We start from the raw sequence: 19,816 nt of genomic DNA on the forward strand, positions 1-19,816 counted from the left end.
ATTGCCTAGCTGTCTTGATATTATGCTTCTTTGCTTGGCCTATAGTGGTCGAGCACAAACAATACATAATTGCCATATTTGACATTCTCAGGGCTATCTTTGAAAATTTGAGTCTCGAGAGTGCTGTTCCAAGTGCGTTTACCGTAAACATCCAACAAATCTTTACATCTATTCTCATGCCTCTACCATGATATCAAAGATCTAGCTCCTAGTGCAGATTATACTCAATAATGTATCCATCTCTTCCCCCCAAAATCTCTCGTATCATATGTTGAATACAGGTAGATAGACTCTTTTGATATCAAATGGGTCTGTATCAATCTAAAGGATCTAAATAATTTAAATAATTCAAAATCAAATTTCTATAAAATGCCTATAGTAGAAAAAAACTTGATAAAAAATAAAATAAAACTTTTATAAATAACAATTTAAATAAAAACATAGAAAAGATTGTAAGAGAAAATTATTATTATCTCTATTATTTCTATAAAATTATTAGATTATTTAGATTACTTAGATTATAAAACTATTCAGGAAATAACAAAAGAAATTAATAAGAATAATAAGAATAATAAGAATAATAAGAATAATAAGAATAATAAGAATAATAAGAATAATAAGAATAATAAGAATAATAAGAATAATAAGAATAATAAGAATAATAAGAATAATAAGAATAATAAGAATAATAAGAATAATAAGAATAATAAGAATAATAAGAATAATAAGAATAATAAGAATAATAAGAATAATAAGAATAATAAGAATAATAAGAATAATAAGAATAATAAGAATAATAAAGAATATTATACGCTCCGAAATACTAAAGAGTTTACTCGCCCCGAAATTATTTCTGGGATGAGTTATTTGAACAGTGTTTTTCCAAGTACGAGTCTTACTTCTTGATCTTGACAATCACTGGGAATGAAGTGTCTATAATGTGAGAACGGGATGGGATTTCATCATGAACAAGCTTTGAGGGGGAAATCGGAGGGATTCATCGCTGGAAAGTTCTAACACTTGAGGATAGCCAGAGGCCAGGTACAGGTCCTGATACGAAAGGGTTTGCCAGGTAAGGATGTGTCTGGCTGTGAGGCTCGAAGTTTCGAGGGTTGTATGGTGAGGTTGGAACATTGTTTGGGATAAAGCGCAGCAGGATGAGGTATTTCTAACAATTACTTTACGTATATGGCGAATAGTTTTATCCATGCTATCGAAATAGAATGGATCATTGCTACATACATTTGTCTTGTTTTATATAGGATATGACAACTACACATCTTTTTGCGCTTTATCCGAGAATTATTTAAGTGATCAATCATACCTCATAGCATCAATGCATTTTACCAACCAGCTTTTAGCCATTTCTTAACCGTTCTAATCTCCCAAAGATGTGCCTGTTGAATGAACAATGGTTCGGCTGCAATATCTAAGATACCATAAGAATCCCAATGATGACCCGCGCCAGAGATGAGAAACTCGGGGTGTAGATCTGAGGAAACCCGGGGGCTGGGCGCATAGTGGGAGTGGTAACAGAGGTCAAGCCATACATCATTGTCTAGAATGATGTTAGTGTTTGGTAAAGATTGAATTATCGGAGGCAGCAAAAGGTGTATAGGTTTTATTAAGCTTGAAAATTACTCACCTCCGTCGATGAAAGCTAGACGATCGGCAGAGAAGTTGTATCCACCATATTGGTTCCATAAGGTAAGATTGACGACTGGTGGAATAGAATTGTAATCTCCTGGTGGAAATGCCCAGTTACACCATTGTTGACTTATCCGAGTTCAGTATGCTGCCAATGCTAGAACGGAGGTAATTACTTACGTGTAGTCTGGTTGAAGAACGCGAGAAATCAGTGATGGGCCGGTCTCGGGTGCTGCTTGATAGGCGCCAAGTTCAAGGCATGCTTTGGACAATAGTTAGTATATACCGAGCTGGAGATTTTATAGGGAGTCACGTACTGGTGTAGAGATATGAACGACCTGCTCCATTTGTAACGTCGGCATAGTATGTCTCGTTTTGGGTGCCAAAACAGGAGGTGCTATCAATAGGCTCGCCATCGCACAGCGGAATAAGGACTCTTTTGATATAATTGGCATAATTTCCAAGATTTGTCCATGGCTCACCTCCTGTATAATTTGAGAGGGCGTAATCGATCTCTGTGACTGTTTTGGGAGCATCGACGTTCGTGATATTCGAGCAGAAGTCCCAGAAATCGTTTGAAGTATACAACGGACTCCAATTCAGTTCTTGCCATGTACTTGTGGGATAATTCATTGGTCCGCCAACTGTGTTGAGTTAGCTGCAATAAACCCCAAATATACTTGAGGTTATTCTTACGAGGAAATGCAATAGTCATGGCAAAGTCTCTATGATCTGTCAAAGCCTCAAGTCCGAACAAGGATTTGAATTCTCTGATCGCACGTGTGTTGTTGGCGGATATAAGGGCATCAAATTTATCGATAATGCCGTTAATACTTGATATACAGTCCTGAGGAGCTAATCTCTGGATTGGATTGTACCTAGGCACAACGTTAGTTACAGATACCATTAAAGAATCAGCTGGTATTTGCTAACCATTCTGGATATCCCACAACAGTCTTGACAGGGGCGCTGGCAGCAATACCACCAAAAAAGATGTCTGGATAAATCCTAACGAACGGTATTAGCTCCGTTGTGCTGCGTCCATATCTACCATCCAAGCTGTCGGTAGCCTATGGGAAATCTCCAGATCTCCACGGGTGTTGATGGAATTTACTTTACTGATAAGGCAGTCTGACCGCCGGCCAAAGAGCCTCCGTAGAGTATCCATTTAGTGCCTGGTGCAGTGATACTAGCATTGAGACCAGACAAGGATACATGTTGAGCGAAGTATGCATTATCCGCAACGGCTGGAATCAAGTCTGTTAGATTCAATCTGGCAGGAGATATAGCAGATGATACGAACTTTGTTGATTGGTCAAGTATGCCAAATTATCTGTTGTGCTGGTGTTGAACGGCCAGCTCTTGCCATAGTACCGGTTCTCAAGAATAATTCCAAGACCATTTGTAGCTTCCATCAATATTTGAATGACTAGAAGATGGTCAGTAAAAAGACCTGGTCACACTGTTCAAAACATACTCCCAGTCTGAAGGTTGCTGAACCTATTCTGGCCATTGGTTTCTCCTCCAATGTAGAGATAGACCGGCCCCCCAGGTTTATAGTACGTCGCATCGTACCAATACCTTTGTTTGAAAGTAGCATTTGTATGTGGAGCATACGCTGGATCATTTGGGAAATGATCGATCTACACATCAAAATCAGAACTTGCAAATAAAGAGAAGCTTGAACTTCCAACGCACTGGCTGGTCTATAGTATAAGGCGTATAGGCCAAAGTATCCCTCCTAGTAATCGATATCGTCGGCTCTCTAACCGTACCAACTTTTGTCAATATAGAAGCACATGTTGAACCGATGAGCCCAGTAACTACACTGGCCAGAAGTAAATTGCACCTCATTCTCTAGAACGCGAAGTAAAAACGAGAGAAAAAGATGATGATGGAATTGACATGAAATCAGTTACTCTATCACGCAACATATATGCTATGTTATAGTCCGCAGACCGTATAGTACCTTGCATGCTGACTATACTTAATCAGGAAGCTGCGATGATGTGCGATCTATCAAAGTCGTGGTTTCTCCACGTATTTCTTCATGACGACACTCTCATACACGATCGTGAGTATAACGCCAAGCCCGTTAGGGAAGCTTTATCTCGGAGTATAAATCTGAAAAAGAGACATCAATAGCCTTTCATTAGTGCCGTCATTGAACTTCGTATTAGAATGCTGCGATTCGCCGGCACAGATGATAAGCATTTCAGATCCTGGGGTCGATTGGACACGGTTATGAATGACTTTCCGTTTCTCACTAGTGGGAACTAGGTGTGATTCAATACCCATTGAAGCTTACACATTACAAGTTGAGAGATATCAGGTAGTTAGGAAAGTATGCTGACGGGTCTATTTGTAGGAGAAAAAAGAGGCCAAAATTGATTACCCCAGGAAATTCTATGATAAATCAACCCCAAATGAAATCATGAGAGCTGATAGCTTTAAACAACCCCTTGAAAAGCCTTCAGTTACAAGACTTTTTGAATTTCCAATTATTTGAATCGAAACACCTTTTCCGAAGTATGAGGAGAGGTCTTTTGATATGATAAGCATTTTATATATAAGGGTTTGGGGGAAAGGGAAGGGAAGGTACGTCTCGCTTTTCATCGGGAAATTCTTGGCACTTTTTTGCTCAGTCGACAATTGCAAGAATCCTCGAAATTCGCTCTGGAGAAAAGACCTGTGTTGTGTGTTAACGACACACTTGTGGAACAATTGGATTGTTGAAGGGTTTTGCAAATAGCCAGTGTCAATTCCGGTCTATTTTCTCACTCACACATAGAGTGTATCCGTATCTGATGAGATGCCACGTGAGATGCCTCTCCTCGATGTCCTTTCATCTATTTCCAACACGATGTTGATATCGTTACTCTCCAAACTCAGAGGATGAAAAGAGATGTCTTGGAGATATGTACGAAATGTTTGTTGCTCTAGTGGTGGTGGCTCTTGGACGTACATGCAACGATCCTAGGCCACTATTTGCAAACTATACCTACGTCCACATTTATTCCTTATCACCGAATGATTGTGTCACAGGTTATACATTCCCATTCGGGACGTATTTTCCTGAGATGAAGACGGCGTGAGTCATTGTATTCACGCCGACGATAGATACTGTCGAGGTTAAAGTAGTTATTAATATATATACGGGGTAACTATCTGTTAGATTCAAAGTTATACATCATATCAATCACATTTGAATATTTCGTTAACCATGATGGTCTTTTGGTTGCAGGTTGGTGCAGCAATCTTTGGTTTATATGCAGTATGGAGGATACAGTGGAAGTATTGGACAGCTCGACGAAATGAAACGGTACGGTACCTCTAAAGCTGAAATACGCTTCTCTTCTCACGTTGGTTCTTGTCTGGCGAGGTGTCCTGTTATCCCAAAGTCGTCTGAGCAATTGATAGTTTTAATTGCTCAAGACAACATTCAACACTCACTCGCCCACTTTTCGAGAATATCCCTCCAATATTCATCATCACATAACCTTTTCAAGTGACATTGCCACTTCCTTTACTGCGTGCCTATCTTAAGTTTATAGTCTGACCAATACCAAAAGTCCAATTTCAATGACGAGAAGATATCGACCATTGCCAATTCTCCAAGTATCACTCCTCTATCAGATTTCGACTGGCGTACCACCGAGCCCCTCAAACTGCGACCTTTCAAACCAGTATACCACATGACAATGGGTACAAAACTCCCTCTGAATTCTGCTACCCATTCATTCTGAAGTTCCTGTGCTTACAATACAAAGGTATCCAATCATGTCCTCCATCTGAACTCATAGAAATGGACCGGACATACCTTGATCGCCTCGCTGTCCGCACCAACGTGATAAGAGAACACACCCCTAGAGTACTTCAAGCCCTCCCATCATCCCATGCTGCGATTGAGGAATTTTACACGTACTTAACCGCCAACTACCTCCCTACCCGCTTTCCCACCATCTACTCTCTTCATCCTACATCTCTTTTGAATAAAGCGACAGGTCATCATATTTCTCTCACTCCCCCCTCTCCTATCGAAGCTCTCCGTACCTTAGGCACAAATGTCGACACCGATTTTCTCCTGCTGGTTCCCTCTCCCGACGGCGACGGTTATATCTTAGGAGGATTCATTACATGCTTCCCAGCCGGATTTGATACTCAAACACTGCTCGGTAAGAAAATAAGGGACATTCATAAACCCGTGCCAAAGTACAAGGAGAAGTTGGAGACGAGTATGTATCGAAGTTTCGATCGATTGGAAGTTGGGAAGATTATCAAGAGAGTCAACGTAAGTTTCTCCACCAATTTCGGAGACTACTAGGAGCAGCTTATTAGTAACCAAACGGCACAGTGGTCGATAACTACCCACTCGCGCTTATTTGTACCGAGTGGAAATCATCTTTATGAAGACGAAGAGGCGAAGGAAGAAGAGTTTGATATCAAAGATGTAAGCTCTACTTGTTTTTGTCATATCATTTCTTCTTCCACAAGACTGAACGTTTTTAGGTAAACCTCCGCTGTGAACGTCAACTAGTACATCGTCTTCCAAAAACTAAAGCCTTGGTGTTCTCGTTCAAAACTTATCTTACTCCAATTACCCAAATCAAAGAAGAAGGCTTGGGAGAGGAGCTGGCAGAGGCAATTGATGGTTTGAAGAAGGGAAATGTACCGGAGATACACTATTACAAGAAAGGTGTCGTTTGGGGGGAGAAAGTCAAGGAGTATCTGAGAAGTTAGGAACTATGAGACACGAGAAAATGAAACGATTAGTCTCACCTCATATTGAGGTATTATGATCTGATGGATACGTTTGGCATGATTACTGGCGAGAGTGGAGAGTCGTGGTGGTGAATCGTTCTAGATCATGACTGTTGAAAGTGTCTGAACCAAGTTCCACTTTCAACCTTTCTTTAATGACCGAAAAATTAACATGTTCCCTCGAGATCATGTTCATTGTCAATTGTTGATTCAGAACTTCAGAATCTATAATTCAAGTATGGACAATCTCAGGGTCATTTGTTGATTTTAAGTATTTGTTTCATTTTTTCATTTTTTCGAAAAGTGTGCCACGAATCTCCACTCTCACCAGTAATCATGGCAAAGGCATATCTCTCACTCTCAGATGTTTTCCCGAATCACCAATCGAATTCCGGGCAATCAATCCAGCTTTGCCATTGAAATCTGAAAGAGTTCGAACCAGATCGGGGTGGGGGAAGGAGAGTATGAGAACCTTGGTCTTGAGCAATATACCAGTTCATGACGACTTAAGGCGGACGACATAGCATAGTGCAACACACAGTTGCCTATTGAAAGACATACAGAAAGGTAGCATCAGGGAACAGGCTATCTGGTAGGGTGAGGGGAATGCACATGGTTATGTCACCTTCACGCATCAAAGCAAATTAGACATGAATTCAGTTCATATTGAATTGTTGATTTAAGCTATTTGAATTCGAGATATCTATGAAGGTGAAAGTAAATCAAAGTATGCTGACACATTGTCATCAACACCAATCGAGTAAAGGTGATAGAATGCCTTCTAAAGAACAGGATGGTGCGCTGATATACAATATACAAATAGTTACGGACCATTTGTATACTCACACATCAGGTCGTTGATGTTGTCTGTAAAATTAAAAAAATGATATGATTTAAAAGAATGTAGCCTCAGCTGATTCCCAACCTTTCAGAAAAGTCTAAACGACATCTCAAAGTCAGGCGCCCAGCAACGGGTTATAAGTATTCTTCGCACAGCGCGAAAACATCTCGTTTTATTGAAGAAATCGAGTGCCGTTAAGTAATGTTTTAGAAGCTGGCGTGGTTTTGCAAGGGAAGGGAAGAAGGGAAACGATGGATGAGACGGGAAGAAAAGTAAAGAAATCCATGCCGGATCAGGAAGCAGTATTTACCGTATAGCTGCTATGCACATACCTATTCTCTACCTATAACACCTTTGTATATGTATTTGTTTCGTATTGGCGGAACTGAGCAGAGGCAGACAATCTTTGATTGTGTTCGTCGAAGGAAGTTTGCACATTGATTTGCGAGTTATGAATAGCTCATTGTCTATGATTAAATAGAACGCAAGAGTATGATGCGTGCTCTGGATCAAAGGATTATGCTCGAGATATTTCAAGGTTGAATAGAAATGCTACCAAGAAGGTTGGTGGTTGTTGTTGTTGTTGTTGTTGTTGTGGTACAAAAGGATTTGGAAAAGAAAAAAATCTGCATCAACTCATAGCTCTTCACTAGCGTCTGCGGTAACCGAGGAGCTATGACCACCAAGAAACCCTTCTCTTCCCTTCCAATTTCAATAATGAGACGATTAAACTTGCATTTGTATTGAGAATCTGAGATACTTGTCATTGGCTCGAGATTGGATCCTTTCAAGAGAGCCTCTTATTCAACTGCGAAAATTGCCAAGAATCCCGATCATATGGACTTCTTTCATTCAATTGTGGGACGTACCTGAAATGCTGCAGGCTTTGATCGCATATGCCGTAGTACCATTCAGTCGTATGTGTAGTAGTCCATTATTACGGTATCAAAGCGTTATGTAGCTCGGCCACCAACAGTATCATCTCTCCTCTCTCCTTGATCTTGCAAGGTGACGACGACCATGTGCCATGTGAGGAAGGCGTGAGGCAATATCTCTCTGCAGAGGAATATAATTTCTTCTAGAAGCCACACTGGACTTTCCAATTGAAAGGGAGAATGGCGCCATATTGCCCCCGTGAGTCTCATGCATTTTCCATTACGTTTTGATTCCTCTACCCGGAGCCCAAAAGCCTCGAGATTTCGCTCAGCTTTTGCCTGTCATTTGAGTATTACGACTCGTTCGGTTGGCTCTGAATGTCTGAACATCTGAATGGAATTCAACGAATTCAATGATTGGATGGGCGTTTCGAAACATGGAGCGCATAGCAGCATTAAATACATACATAGTACCACATGATCTGAAAGATTAAGGAGAATTTATTGTATTACCTGGCTTGGGAAATTAAGGCTAAGACTGTATTTAGTAAATTTCATCCTTTTTCATTCTCATTTTGTGATGTTGCAGGACATAGTACACCTCGTTGTGCTTGTTGCATGTGGATCGAACGTATAAATATATACTTCCCCGCATTATCAGATTCGGTTTCCTCTCTCTTTTGAAAGTTTTCACCAGTTGCGAATTCAGATTCTAAACAATTGTGTATCATCACGCAATAAGGTGTAATTCACTCATTCCTGGCGCAGTTAGCTCAGGTTAAAACAAAGAAATTTTGCGGCTATATTTTCAGTAGCTTCTGACAACCACATAAATTACTCTCCTTTGATCCGAGTCCACCTCAAACAAGCAAATTCTCAAGTACTGAATTTAATTCATATCTCGAGGCATCCTTAATCATTTAAAATGGCCGCTCTACCTCAATACCTTGCTGAGGAAGAGCTTCGTCGTGCTTCGTCATCCTCTATCCGGTCGGCCAACCTCTCTCACGGCCGTGGCGGCGCTGGTAAGCTCTTTTCCATTTACTTTGGTTTGCTTTAAGGCTTTGTTTTATTAACCTGTCTTTCTAGGTAATATTGGCACTTCTCCTCATGATGACGAGCCTCTCACCCTCAACACACCTACCATCAAAAGCGACATATACACCACCGGTCGCGGAGGAAGTGGAAATATGGCGAAGAACACAGACCCCGAATCGGCCAGACGGGTAAGTTTTCAACCTACTTGATCGAAATATGTGAATTTATTGCTAACACAAGGTAGGCGCAAGATGTCGTTGGGTAGGTAGAGTTACAAAGCTCGAATCAATTTCAAGCAATGCTTAATTCTAACCTAAATACTTTAGTAATCCAAGAAGGGAATCTTCTTCATCGAGTCACGTCGGTCGGGGCGGGGCGGCAAACGTTTTCAAACCAAGCGAGGCCGAGATCGTCGCAGCGCGCAAGGATACCAAATGGGATAATGCAATCTCAGACGAAGATGAGCTGGATTACAGCAAGCAGGATAACAAGCTCGAGCCCCAGAAAGGTCTAGCAGACAAGGGAAAGGCATGGTTGAAGGAAAGGATGGGTAAGGCTTAAGCAATTTTATGGAGTCTTAGGTATGGGATGGAATGATACCAGGCGTTGATGGATTTGATCAAGTTTTGGAGATATGAGTTGCCCCTCACCCATAGTTGATATTGCACAGTTTGAGCATCGTCATGTGGCAGAGAACTGCGGCCTTGCTTTACCATCACAAGGTTTCCGGAGTCAACGGTTATACGCGGCTTCTAATATGATTGCAATAAACACATGGGCCCTCTGACCAATCGATACGTTGATGCCGGTACTTGTCATATTTGTTCCTTGACTATTGTGAAGATTAGCCACATCGAGGACTTGTGTGTACGGCAAATGTTATATTGTGTTGGTGGCTTTTTGGGGGCTATGCAAGAACATGCATTCTCACAACATCACCTATCTCACTTGCGCAATCATTATTACATGCTTCTTTGATGGAAAATGACAGTGAGTTCTTTGATGGTACTTGTTAGGCAGTCTCAGTCGCGCGGCACAGTTGAGACTATTGCCATGGCTCGAGCATGGTCATACTTCTTGACTGGTAACATATTCGATCATTGGCATCAATATCTTACAAAATCGTTTTGAATGTGCGTCTGCGGCAAAGAATGAATAGCTTCTCGCCCAGCATTCAAACGATTACCCACGAGCACACAATATAAGAAGTAAATTGAATACCTGTCATATATTAAATCCCGTTCAAACTTACACCCGAACCGAAACTTATATTGTATTCGACAATGTATACAGTCATTTAGGCTTAAAGTCTACGCACCGTTTTCAATATCCCTATACAAATCTGAGAATCAAATGATCTCTTGTGTTTTAATGTACAGATTAATCTTGCAAGTATCGTGCTAGGCACTGCGAGGCACAGCAGAAAATCATTGTGATATGTAATGTACATGTTGTTTTAGAGCCCTTGCATCTGAGAGAGTAGTTTTAAAGGGGGGGATCCGGTTCTCTCTCTTGCAAGGGCCTCAGAATTTCCTGATAGCATGCTGTTGATATAATATACAGAATAATGTGATTGTATAATGTCTATATTATCTATGGGATAATGTGACTGTTTGATATGAATACAACGAATGAAATAATGTGATTGCATAATACCAATACAATCTATGGAGCAATATGGTTGCGTACTAGGTGCCGATTACAACACACAGAACTATTTTTATATCCCTACAGCTATGGGTTATGATTTTCACAGCATGCAAAAACCTTGTCATAGTGATTCAATTTTCTCGTAGACTCTACAATAAAACACTATGAATGATAATGCGGCGATGGAATCACCAGAAGTATCCAACACTTACCCCCATCCTAGAAAGTTTTCACTCGCGATGCGTAATTTTAGATTCCCTACTAGTACATACATACATACCTCCTTCCTGAAAAGCATCGTTGTGAGATTGATACACATGTAAAATCTTTTAGTTGCAGATAGTTGATACCCAGTAAGCACGATGCGACGCTCTACTTATCCCGGCACCCTTCCCTCGGATACGTACCGATGCCTCGGGGTTGGCAAGCTCATAATATGTAAAGATTACATGATCGATGCATGCATCGATATGTACTCTATAGAGAAATAGTAAGCATATACTTATGTAAATTTGTTTCTACTCAGATGAGGTAGAAAGGGGAAATAAAATGATATGCAGCTTATGAAACTGTGATACCGGGTCGTGGCAAGGAGGCACATGAAAGGACCATGATGTCCGTACATGGAAACATAAGACCACTTTTTGAGTGGAGGTCCTCGGGGTAACACGGCAGCCGTTGGAGATGAGGGGAAATACCACCTGGAAATAAAGTTGTTGGGTTGTACGGGGTAGACGGTGGGATGGGGGGATGGAGGGGGCAAAGGTGTGATTTCATTGGATGCCATGATGAAGGAGATAAAGTCCGGATCAATTAGAATGTAAGGACGACTCATTGTGTCTAGGTAGGTAGATACTGTATCAAGTGACAGTTTGAATGATCGTTCAAATCATCTGAAGTTGGAGTGAACAGAAAAAAAAATCAAGATCTACGAAGTAGATGACGGGATGAGAAACTAAATGCTGTAAAAGTATCTTAGCGATGTTCCTACACACCCCTGAATTGCTAATTTTCGGATTTCTGCAGCATCTCCGAAGAACTACCTAGTCTAATTTGAGCGGATGTGCTTCCGTTTGTTTATTAATTTGCCGCATTTATTCCTTCAAGTGGTCAAAAACCACAAAACGAGATATAAATCCATAAGTAACGTCACATATTCCTGTCAGCTAATCCGATAAACCCCACAGTGACTTACTCAGTTGCGGACACTTGGGCCAGCTCTAGGCTTTGCTTTAGCTTGTCAGTGCTTGTCCACTTGTATTGATAGGTACTCTCGTACTGACTTCCCAGCTTCCGTCCCATCATATCCTTGATATCCTTGACCTTGTCTTCACTCAAGTCAAGACCCAAGTCTCAAGGTTTCCAATCCTGGGTTGGCCGAAAAGCATTACCCGGCTGCCCGCAATATGCCAATAAGAAGCCCCAGGAGGACGCCATTCACATTTATGATCTAACCAAACAGGATGATGTAAGGCACCTTGTCATTTAACCTCGTCGTGCCACTCTAGTGAGACCTAGTATCTATTACTAAACCCTGATCCTGATGCTTGCATCTACGGTACTTTACCAAACCAACGGTAAACATCTTCCTGGCACCTTCGTTATCCATACCAATCGGACTCTCCTATTCTTGTTAGCATATCATCATCCTTGATGGTTGAGCATGGGGTAGAAAGAATTGTATGCCGAGCTCATTAAGGTCTGATCACAAACGATCTTCGAGGGTAAACGCGATCTGGATTTTGAAGAGATAGAAGATTGAAGTGGGAGGCACTGGGAGCTTATTTAGCTGTATCTTTGGTTAAAAATACATCTCTGTCAATTCCGCGCATTGAAGTCGACGGCTCTATCCACATTACTTCGTATACAATACTACATCGTCCTTAACGGTACGGTACTTGGTGAGATCCAGGTGGAAGCGAGCAGGAACCAAGCAGGAGAGGCATCTAGGTATGGCACATACGATAGTCAAGCAATAAATAATCCAGTGATACGAGAGATCTTTAAAAATGATTCACGAATGATTTTTGGGGAGAGGCTTATTAGTACCTATCATTTCTCAGCATGGCGTATTATTGTATGCAACCTAAACTCCTGCCGCTTCACTGCCGCAGCACATCTCTCTTTTAAGACGGCCCAGCTGCTCCCAGATTCCCAATTCCCACACTGTCAAACGCTCGTGCATATGCTGGGTGGCACACTTTCTATATCTTGCTACCTCCTACGATCACCCGAATAGATCTGTCAATGAATTCCAACTTTTAGGAATTCATGCTTAAGGATGCCAAGCATGCATGTACGCCGCCGCAGAGACAAGCGATACTTGCTTTTACCAGACGAGTTTCATTGGGGTAATTCGGATTAAAATTTGTGACGACTGCACTGTAACACAACTCATGATCAACCCAGCGATTTGGGCTTTGGTGCCTTTTGGGTTCCCATCGGATTTTCCTCCTTTAAAAACTGCTGGGGTGGGAGGGAATAGGATGATATGACATGATAATGTAAAGTAACGAGAACCCAATGATATCGATACTTTCAGCCATACGATGTTAACGTTAGGGTCGTGAGAGGACCATCAGATCATATTATATTACTGGGTCATATCGGTCAATTGCATCCGTATGGATTTTTATATCAAACATGATAGAATGAGCATTGTGAATTCTACACATTATCTTGCATGGAAAACTTCAGATTACATAGGAATTCAATTATATGATACTTATGTGATTGTTGAGGGGAAAGTCATGTTAGATTAGATGATGCTATATGATTGGTTATAATGTAACTATCAAATCGAATTTACAATCTTAGTTACTGTATCTTGACAGCTGAAATGTAGAGTTCTAATCTTGATGGGTTTCCATTCACCTCTAATCAGATTTGTATGAATATCCACGATGTGTTGTATAAGAATTGCTTAAAACATTCCTCGTTAAGTACCTAGTCTAGTCCCCTGAATCGATGCTTCATCAGTGCCTACGTACACCTAAGGGAGTTCAGTGATTTTTGTGCTGTCAGATGATTAAGAAATACGAAATACGAAATACGAAAGCCAGAAGTACTTGATCAATCTATATTTTGAGCCAATTAACTATTTGGGTGCTGTGTAGGTAGGTAGAGATGTATACCCAGGTACCTAGTTAAGCCCTATAAATAACAGTAATTAACTCAAATAGACACCGCTGTAAGTTTTGAGAGCAGTAACTTAGGTTCCGGGAGATCAACGAGTGACAAAACTCAAATTGAATATCTAGTTTCCTGTACTCGTATGCAGTAAGAATGAAGAGGCTTGAATAAGAATTTCCAGAATCGAGATGCGATTGTGCATTTCCATTCCAAGCTTTTCTACCCGCTGTCAAATTCGAGCACCAAATCGAGCATGACCTACGATAGTAGTTCTAGATTAACTAGCTCGTAAGGCAGTGGATAGTGGGCATTGAGTAGTGGGTAGTGGGTAGTGGGTAGTAAGTAGTAAGTGGCGGGCACTCACCTCACTCTATCAGACCTAATTGCCCCTTCATCTGCCGAAAGCCCCTCAAAGACCCCCAAGCAAGTTTTAAGACACGACAGAAAAATTGTTGACATCGTGTACTAGGTATCTGATGCCATCCACCTATTACGGCATTATCACATTATCCCATCCGTTTGACAAACTCTAAAGATTCTGGAAAGGGTAGAAGAGAAATTGAGAAGGAGACAGGAACAAGGGCATTTCTGCGGAAGATGTCTGGTTGTGTGTACTCTTGGAATTCTCTCACCCAACATTCGTCTGGGAGCTACCATACGATAAAGCTGTGTAGACTCCTTTCCGTCCCAAGAGGCATTTGTCCTCTGTGAAGAAGAGATTCTGAAGACTTTGAAGAAGGAAGGGAGATCTCCGACCATCTATCTATCTATCTATCTATCTACACCTTGTCCAGGCTCTACTTCTGCCAATCCCTCCACCTGCCCATCCCACACCATCTAGGCCATTTCAGTTCCCAGTGCCAGTGCCAGTGCCAGCGCCCACCCACATACCTCCCTCCGTATATAGTACTTACATACATACCTACATCCATCCATTTTAGCGTGCAACGCTGCACTGAGCTAGGAGGCGTCCCATCGTGGTTCCGCGCTTTTAAGATTATCCTTTGGCAACCAGGATCATCTTCAAGGTTATTCCTTTTAACCAAAAACCTTCCGACGGACTTTTCGCTACCGAATTATTTGAAGCTACATCCATTGTTATCACCATCTTATAGAAGTACATATCTAAACCGTTTACCTCATCCATCATTCATATCTTCATATATACATGCACATCTGTACCGTCACATACCCATTCCCGCTCTTCACGTCTATACCGCTCCATAAAGAATTCGGGACACGCAAATATTGAGAAAGAAGGATTAATTAAGGGCTAGGCTGTCATTGACGACGGCCAAATAAAAATTATATCTTAATCATGAATACTACAGCATATGCTTCACCACCTCGCGATATGCATCCTCGATCAACCATGCCAAGTCTTCACGATACAACATATCGACCTGGTCCACCTCATCAGGGAGCTCCATACTCGATGCCACAAACAATGGCATCTCAACATTCAACCATTTCAGCCTACGAGCAATACAACAATTCTCTGCCTGTGTCTCGTCCTCCTCCTCCAGAACATTTGCCATCCTCAGAGGCTGTGTCGTCATTTTCTATTGGGCTTCCAGGTCAAGAACCATCACCTCGGTCTATTACCGTAGATGGGAGAAAATATACGTATGTTTTGATTTTGGATCGAATTCTCCCCCTCATTTTGGTCAGGGGTGGCATATTAAGCTTCGATTGTGTTATCGGGGCGAGCGTCGCTGATTGATTTTCTAGTTTGGAAGTTCAACAACAACCGAAACGAGCTCGAATGTGTGGATTTGGAGACAAGGTAAGAATCAAAGAATTTAATGAGAATTTATCCTCCCATGTGGTCTCGTTCTCGATCATAATTGACCATATTTAGGATCGTCGGCCTATCACTCCTCCTCCATGCGTCAAGCTTAGTATAACAGAGATTGCCACTGGGAAAGAGGTAGACGTCAAGTGAGTTCCAACACCATACATCTATGCAACCATTCTAATGTCTAAATAGCAACATCGAACATGGAATGTTTGTGCTTAACGTAGACTTATGGTCAGCGGATGGCGATCGACCAGTCAATCTTGTCCGCCACTCGCAAACTTCTCCATCGATCTCAGCCACAGTTCCAGTATCTTATACACAAATACAAGGAGGTGCAGCTGCATACTCGAGCCTACTTCCCGGACAAAGTCAACGAGAACCCACCAGCCCAACATATGGTATTGCGCCACCTTACCAGGAAGCTGGTTTCAGTCCGTTTCCAGGCCCTCCACAAGTGAGCGCATACTCGCAGCAACAACCCGGACAACAGTCGGGTTACGGTGGAAATCCCAACTACCCACCCCCAAATGGATACCAGGTACCACCTCAACAGTCAAACTATTATTATCCTCAGCGTATGAACCCTTACTGAATTTGATGACCACGAATGTAAAATAATGTGCTGATCAACTTTTCATAGCATCTCAATCCGTCCAAAGCCACAATAATCAAGATCCTTACCCCTCTCGTCCTTTCACCCCACAAGATCTCGGATTAGGTCGCATACCCATAAGCCAGACAAATCCCCCACAGGGAATGTTCACACGAAATCTTATTGGCAGTTTGTCGGCTTCTGCATTTCGTCTTACAGACCCGGATGACCGAATCGGGATCTGGTTTGTGCTTCAAGACCTTTCCGTCCGAACCGAAGGTGATTTCCGGTAAGCTATCAATCTACCTAGTCATTCCTTAGTACGTCCTGTACTAATATTAAAGCAGCCTTCGATTTTCATTCGTCAATGTTGGTGTTCCTACAGCACCACAAAATAACGCCAACTCATCGTGTTCCGTTAACACTGGAAAGGCCCCTGTTCTTGCCTCATGTTTCTCGGAGGTGTTTAAAGTTTACTCCGCAAAGAAATTCCCTGGTGTGGTAGAAAGTACAGCATTAAGTAAATGCTTTGCTACACAAGGTACGACCATACCCCTCTTTCTGACAGCTCGAAGTACTGATTCTAATGACACTAAAAGGTATCAAAATTCCAATCCGAAAGGATGGAAAGGATGGACCAGGAAAAGGAGGAAAAGACGGTAGCCGAGGCGATGACGACGATGACTATTAGAAGTCAATCTCCGCCTGGTCTTACGCCTTCTCGACAGGATCTCTCTTCAAAAACTACGCGCATATACCACAGCATTTCCTGAAGCCAATCGAAGCACCATGCACTATTTATTCCCAAATTTTTACCATTATTACGGCTCTGTTTGTTCGAATTTAGGTTTCCCAGCGCGTGTTTGTTCTTAATCTAATTTGTAGAACATGAGCTGAGATCAGAAGAGAGGAGGAGGACAAAAAGAGATCACAATCAGGCGTTACGTTTTATGGCAGACATACATGTCCGTTTTCCGTATTGTGTTGTGTTTTTCTACTTGAAAAGACTCGAATTGGCTTGGATACAGGGACGGAGTACGGCGTGGCGATACAGGCATGGGTTTTGTTTGAATTTTGGTCGATTTATAGCTGGAATCCAATTTGTCCAAGCTTCGCAGAGAAGTGAAGGAGTCATTATACCTACGGCTCAGTAGGTAAATCTTGATGTATAGAACAGCCGTTATGGTATATTACATATTCACTTCTCACAATTCCAGACATATCTATGCATAGCTAGGTACCCCGGGCCTACTTATGCAACTGACGATTACTTCCGAAGTCTTGAAGTTCTCAAAGGTCACGATGTTAGATTTAATAGTTTTTTGTAGCTATCCTCTAACCCGATCAGGGCGATGCGATAATGTGGTAATAGCTCTTTGTTGAATTTCTCCTGTCGTCCTTTGAGCTAGCGACACGGGGGGTTACGAGGGAGAGGGGAGAAATCGATCTATTGACTAACTGGCTATCGTCTGATATCACTAGCTTAAACAAGTTTAATGCTATCGTAAACCCTCAAAGGAACATCCACACAAGTCAACGTGTATATAAAGCATGAGCAATAATAAAGTGCAGGGGAGAATGGAAGCTAACGCGATGCTCAGGCGCCAGACGAGGAACGTTGATTCTTCCGGATAGGTGTTGGAGATTGTTCACAGATCCAGGAGCTCATAGTCGGCGAGTTTGACGATCATAGTATGAGTGATATATATGTTGGTTGGGATTTCAATTTTCGCAACCTTTTCTAGAAATAGCCAGCTATATCCTACATTCAATTGATTCATGCGCTCAATCTCTCCTGGTATCATGTCAAGTATCTGTAGATACATGCTCCTATTCACCGAGGGATCCGGACTTCACTACAGCACGTCCATTTATATTAAATAGTATAATCGACTCCAGTCTAGCTCTCCGAATGCATGAAAGTCCCACATCTTAATCACTATAGTCATCCTCATCCCTATAATCGCCTAACAGAACATCGTCCACTCCTGGGCCACCTAGCAATCCATTTGCATTGCCCTTTTCCTTTTCTCGTCCCCATTCTGTCTCTACTCTCAGGAATATCCACATCCATCTCCTAACGACTTCCAATACCTCTAATAAGAAAATACCGCTTTCAAAATCGGCAAAGTGGTCAAGATGAGGAGAGAGTTTGAGAGACCATGTGAAACGGAGGAGGAAATCAAAAAGGATAGCGATGTAGTAGAGCTCCTGTGTAGGGAGATATAGGCGAGGTCGAAGAGGGTAAGAGGCTGTGTTTTTTGATGACGGAATCAGGAGAGTGAGGTCCCAGTCTTTAGTCACATCCCAGTAGAAAGAGTATAGAGAGTTGATGAGTACGCTTAGTAGCCAGAATCGATAGAGTGTTGTTGTGGTGATGTTTATCGAGGTTTCATTTACGGAGAGGTTTCGCTGCATAGCGGAGAATATTATCACAGGGAACGCCGTGGAATACTTGAGCGCATTGGCTAAATGTTGACCACCCCATCCAGAAGTCGATGAACGTGAATTCTTAACTCGTAGGTATTCAATTATGCATTGCCGGAAACGAATGAGTGAGGGTATCGCGATCATAATAGGGACGAGATATTGTCCGCCGCAACCGCGATCAGGCCGAGAAGTTGCGCTGCCAGAAGGGGTGAAGAACATGCAAAAAGAGACGAAAAGGTCGGCTATAATTTTCGCATAGGAGGTGAGAACATCAGCCAGGAGAATGTCGCCAAATTTGCCTTCATTGGGAAGAGCGAGACCGCCAATTGAAACACGCTTGAGGGCGGAGAGAAAATGAAGACGACCAGAGTAAGATGCGCGGCGTAAGGGAACCAGAAATGCGAGGAAGAGAAGACAAATGTAAGTTATCGGAAGAAAGTCATAGTAGATTACTAGAGCTGGGTCGCGGTGGGAAAGTGCCCAGAAAAGGAGGATTGAGAGGACAAGAGGGATTGTGAGATAAGTAGCAAGTCGATACGCAGACAGATGATGCGGAGGATCAGTCCGTGGAGAAGCTCGTTGTGGGTATTGGATGAGTGAGGGAACATTCTGCGAGGCACTTGGGTTAGAGTGTTCTGGGAGTTCGAGTGAAATGATGATTTACAATTTTAACAATTGAAAGATAATGAAGATTTGCGCCCCAAGCCCAGACTCCTATTGAATGTAAGTAAATGGGCTTCAGAGATATACTCAGTAGGGACCTACATACCTAATACGATGATCAATGCAACTCTATATGGTAAGGGAAGAGTGCGACTGAAAGAGTCGAGCTCATTCTCAACAGCAGGGTCTCCATCCATTCTACCGCCTATTACAATACCACATCTGCCGCACTAAAGCTGATAATGAATGACTGAAGTGAGATGTAAAGAATTGAATTGGGTATAAGTGCAAACGACAACAATACTGGGTAACTTGATAGAAAGGGAGACGTTTTCATATGAATATCCCAAATTAATCTGATACGCAAGGAAGCCACATGGAAATTA

The 19,816-nt window shown here is 42.0% G+C and overlaps 5 protein-coding genes across 5 annotated transcripts; 3 read left to right on the plus strand and 2 right to left on the minus strand.

Moving 5' to 3' along the window:
- Positions 1-1,343: 1,343 nt before the first annotated feature.
- EAE98_009268 (uncharacterized protein) lies at positions 1,344-3,501 on the minus strand (the record flags this gene model as incomplete). Its single annotated transcript, XM_038956889.1, has 10 exons — positions 1,344-1,558; positions 1,646-1,776; positions 1,828-1,909; positions 1,965-2,291; positions 2,344-2,525; positions 2,581-2,655; positions 2,762-2,894; positions 2,951-3,076; positions 3,125-3,290; positions 3,346-3,501. The coding sequence occupies 10 exons, from the start codon at positions 3,499-3,501 to the stop codon at positions 1,344-1,346; spliced, it is 1,593 nt and encodes a 530-aa protein (XP_038806656.1).
- A 1,369-nt stretch (positions 3,502-4,870) lies between these two features.
- On the plus strand, positions 4,871-6,387 carry EAE98_009269 (uncharacterized protein; the record flags this gene model as incomplete). Its single annotated transcript, XM_038956890.1, has 5 exons — positions 4,871-4,969; positions 5,220-5,352; positions 5,418-5,938; positions 6,002-6,097; positions 6,157-6,387. The coding sequence occupies 5 exons, from the start codon at positions 4,871-4,873 to the stop codon at positions 6,385-6,387; spliced, it is 1,080 nt and encodes a 359-aa protein (XP_038806657.1).
- Positions 6,388-9,049: 2,662 nt separating this feature from the next.
- EAE98_009270 (uncharacterized protein) lies at positions 9,050-9,723 on the plus strand (the record flags this gene model as incomplete). Its single annotated transcript, XM_038956891.1, has 4 exons — positions 9,050-9,149; positions 9,214-9,350; positions 9,407-9,423; positions 9,489-9,723. The coding sequence occupies 4 exons, from the start codon at positions 9,050-9,052 to the stop codon at positions 9,721-9,723; spliced, it is 489 nt and encodes a 162-aa protein (XP_038806658.1).
- Positions 9,724-15,262: 5,539 nt separating this feature from the next.
- EAE98_009271 (uncharacterized protein) lies at positions 15,263-17,028 on the plus strand (the record flags this gene model as incomplete). Its single annotated transcript, XM_038956892.1, has 7 exons — positions 15,263-15,570; positions 15,676-15,730; positions 15,806-15,885; positions 15,935-16,320; positions 16,386-16,626; positions 16,685-16,878; positions 16,937-17,028. The coding sequence occupies 7 exons, from the start codon at positions 15,263-15,265 to the stop codon at positions 17,026-17,028; spliced, it is 1,356 nt and encodes a 451-aa protein (XP_038806659.1).
- A 1,241-nt stretch (positions 17,029-18,269) lies between these two features.
- Positions 18,270-19,627, minus strand: EAE98_009272 (uncharacterized protein; the record flags this gene model as incomplete). Its single annotated transcript, XM_038956893.1, has 3 exons — positions 18,270-19,376; positions 19,432-19,481; positions 19,537-19,627. 3 exons carry the CDS (start codon positions 19,625-19,627, stop codon positions 18,270-18,272), a joined length of 1,248 nt encoding a protein of 415 aa, XP_038806660.1.
- Between the last annotated feature and the right edge of the window lie 189 nt (positions 19,628-19,816).

This window comes from Botrytis deweyae (assembly GCF_014898535.1).
Source record: "Botrytis deweyae strain B1 chromosome Unknown BDEW_027, whole genome shotgun sequence".
In the NCBI taxonomy this organism is placed as follows: domain Eukaryota; kingdom Fungi; phylum Ascomycota; class Leotiomycetes; order Helotiales; family Sclerotiniaceae; genus Botrytis; species Botrytis deweyae.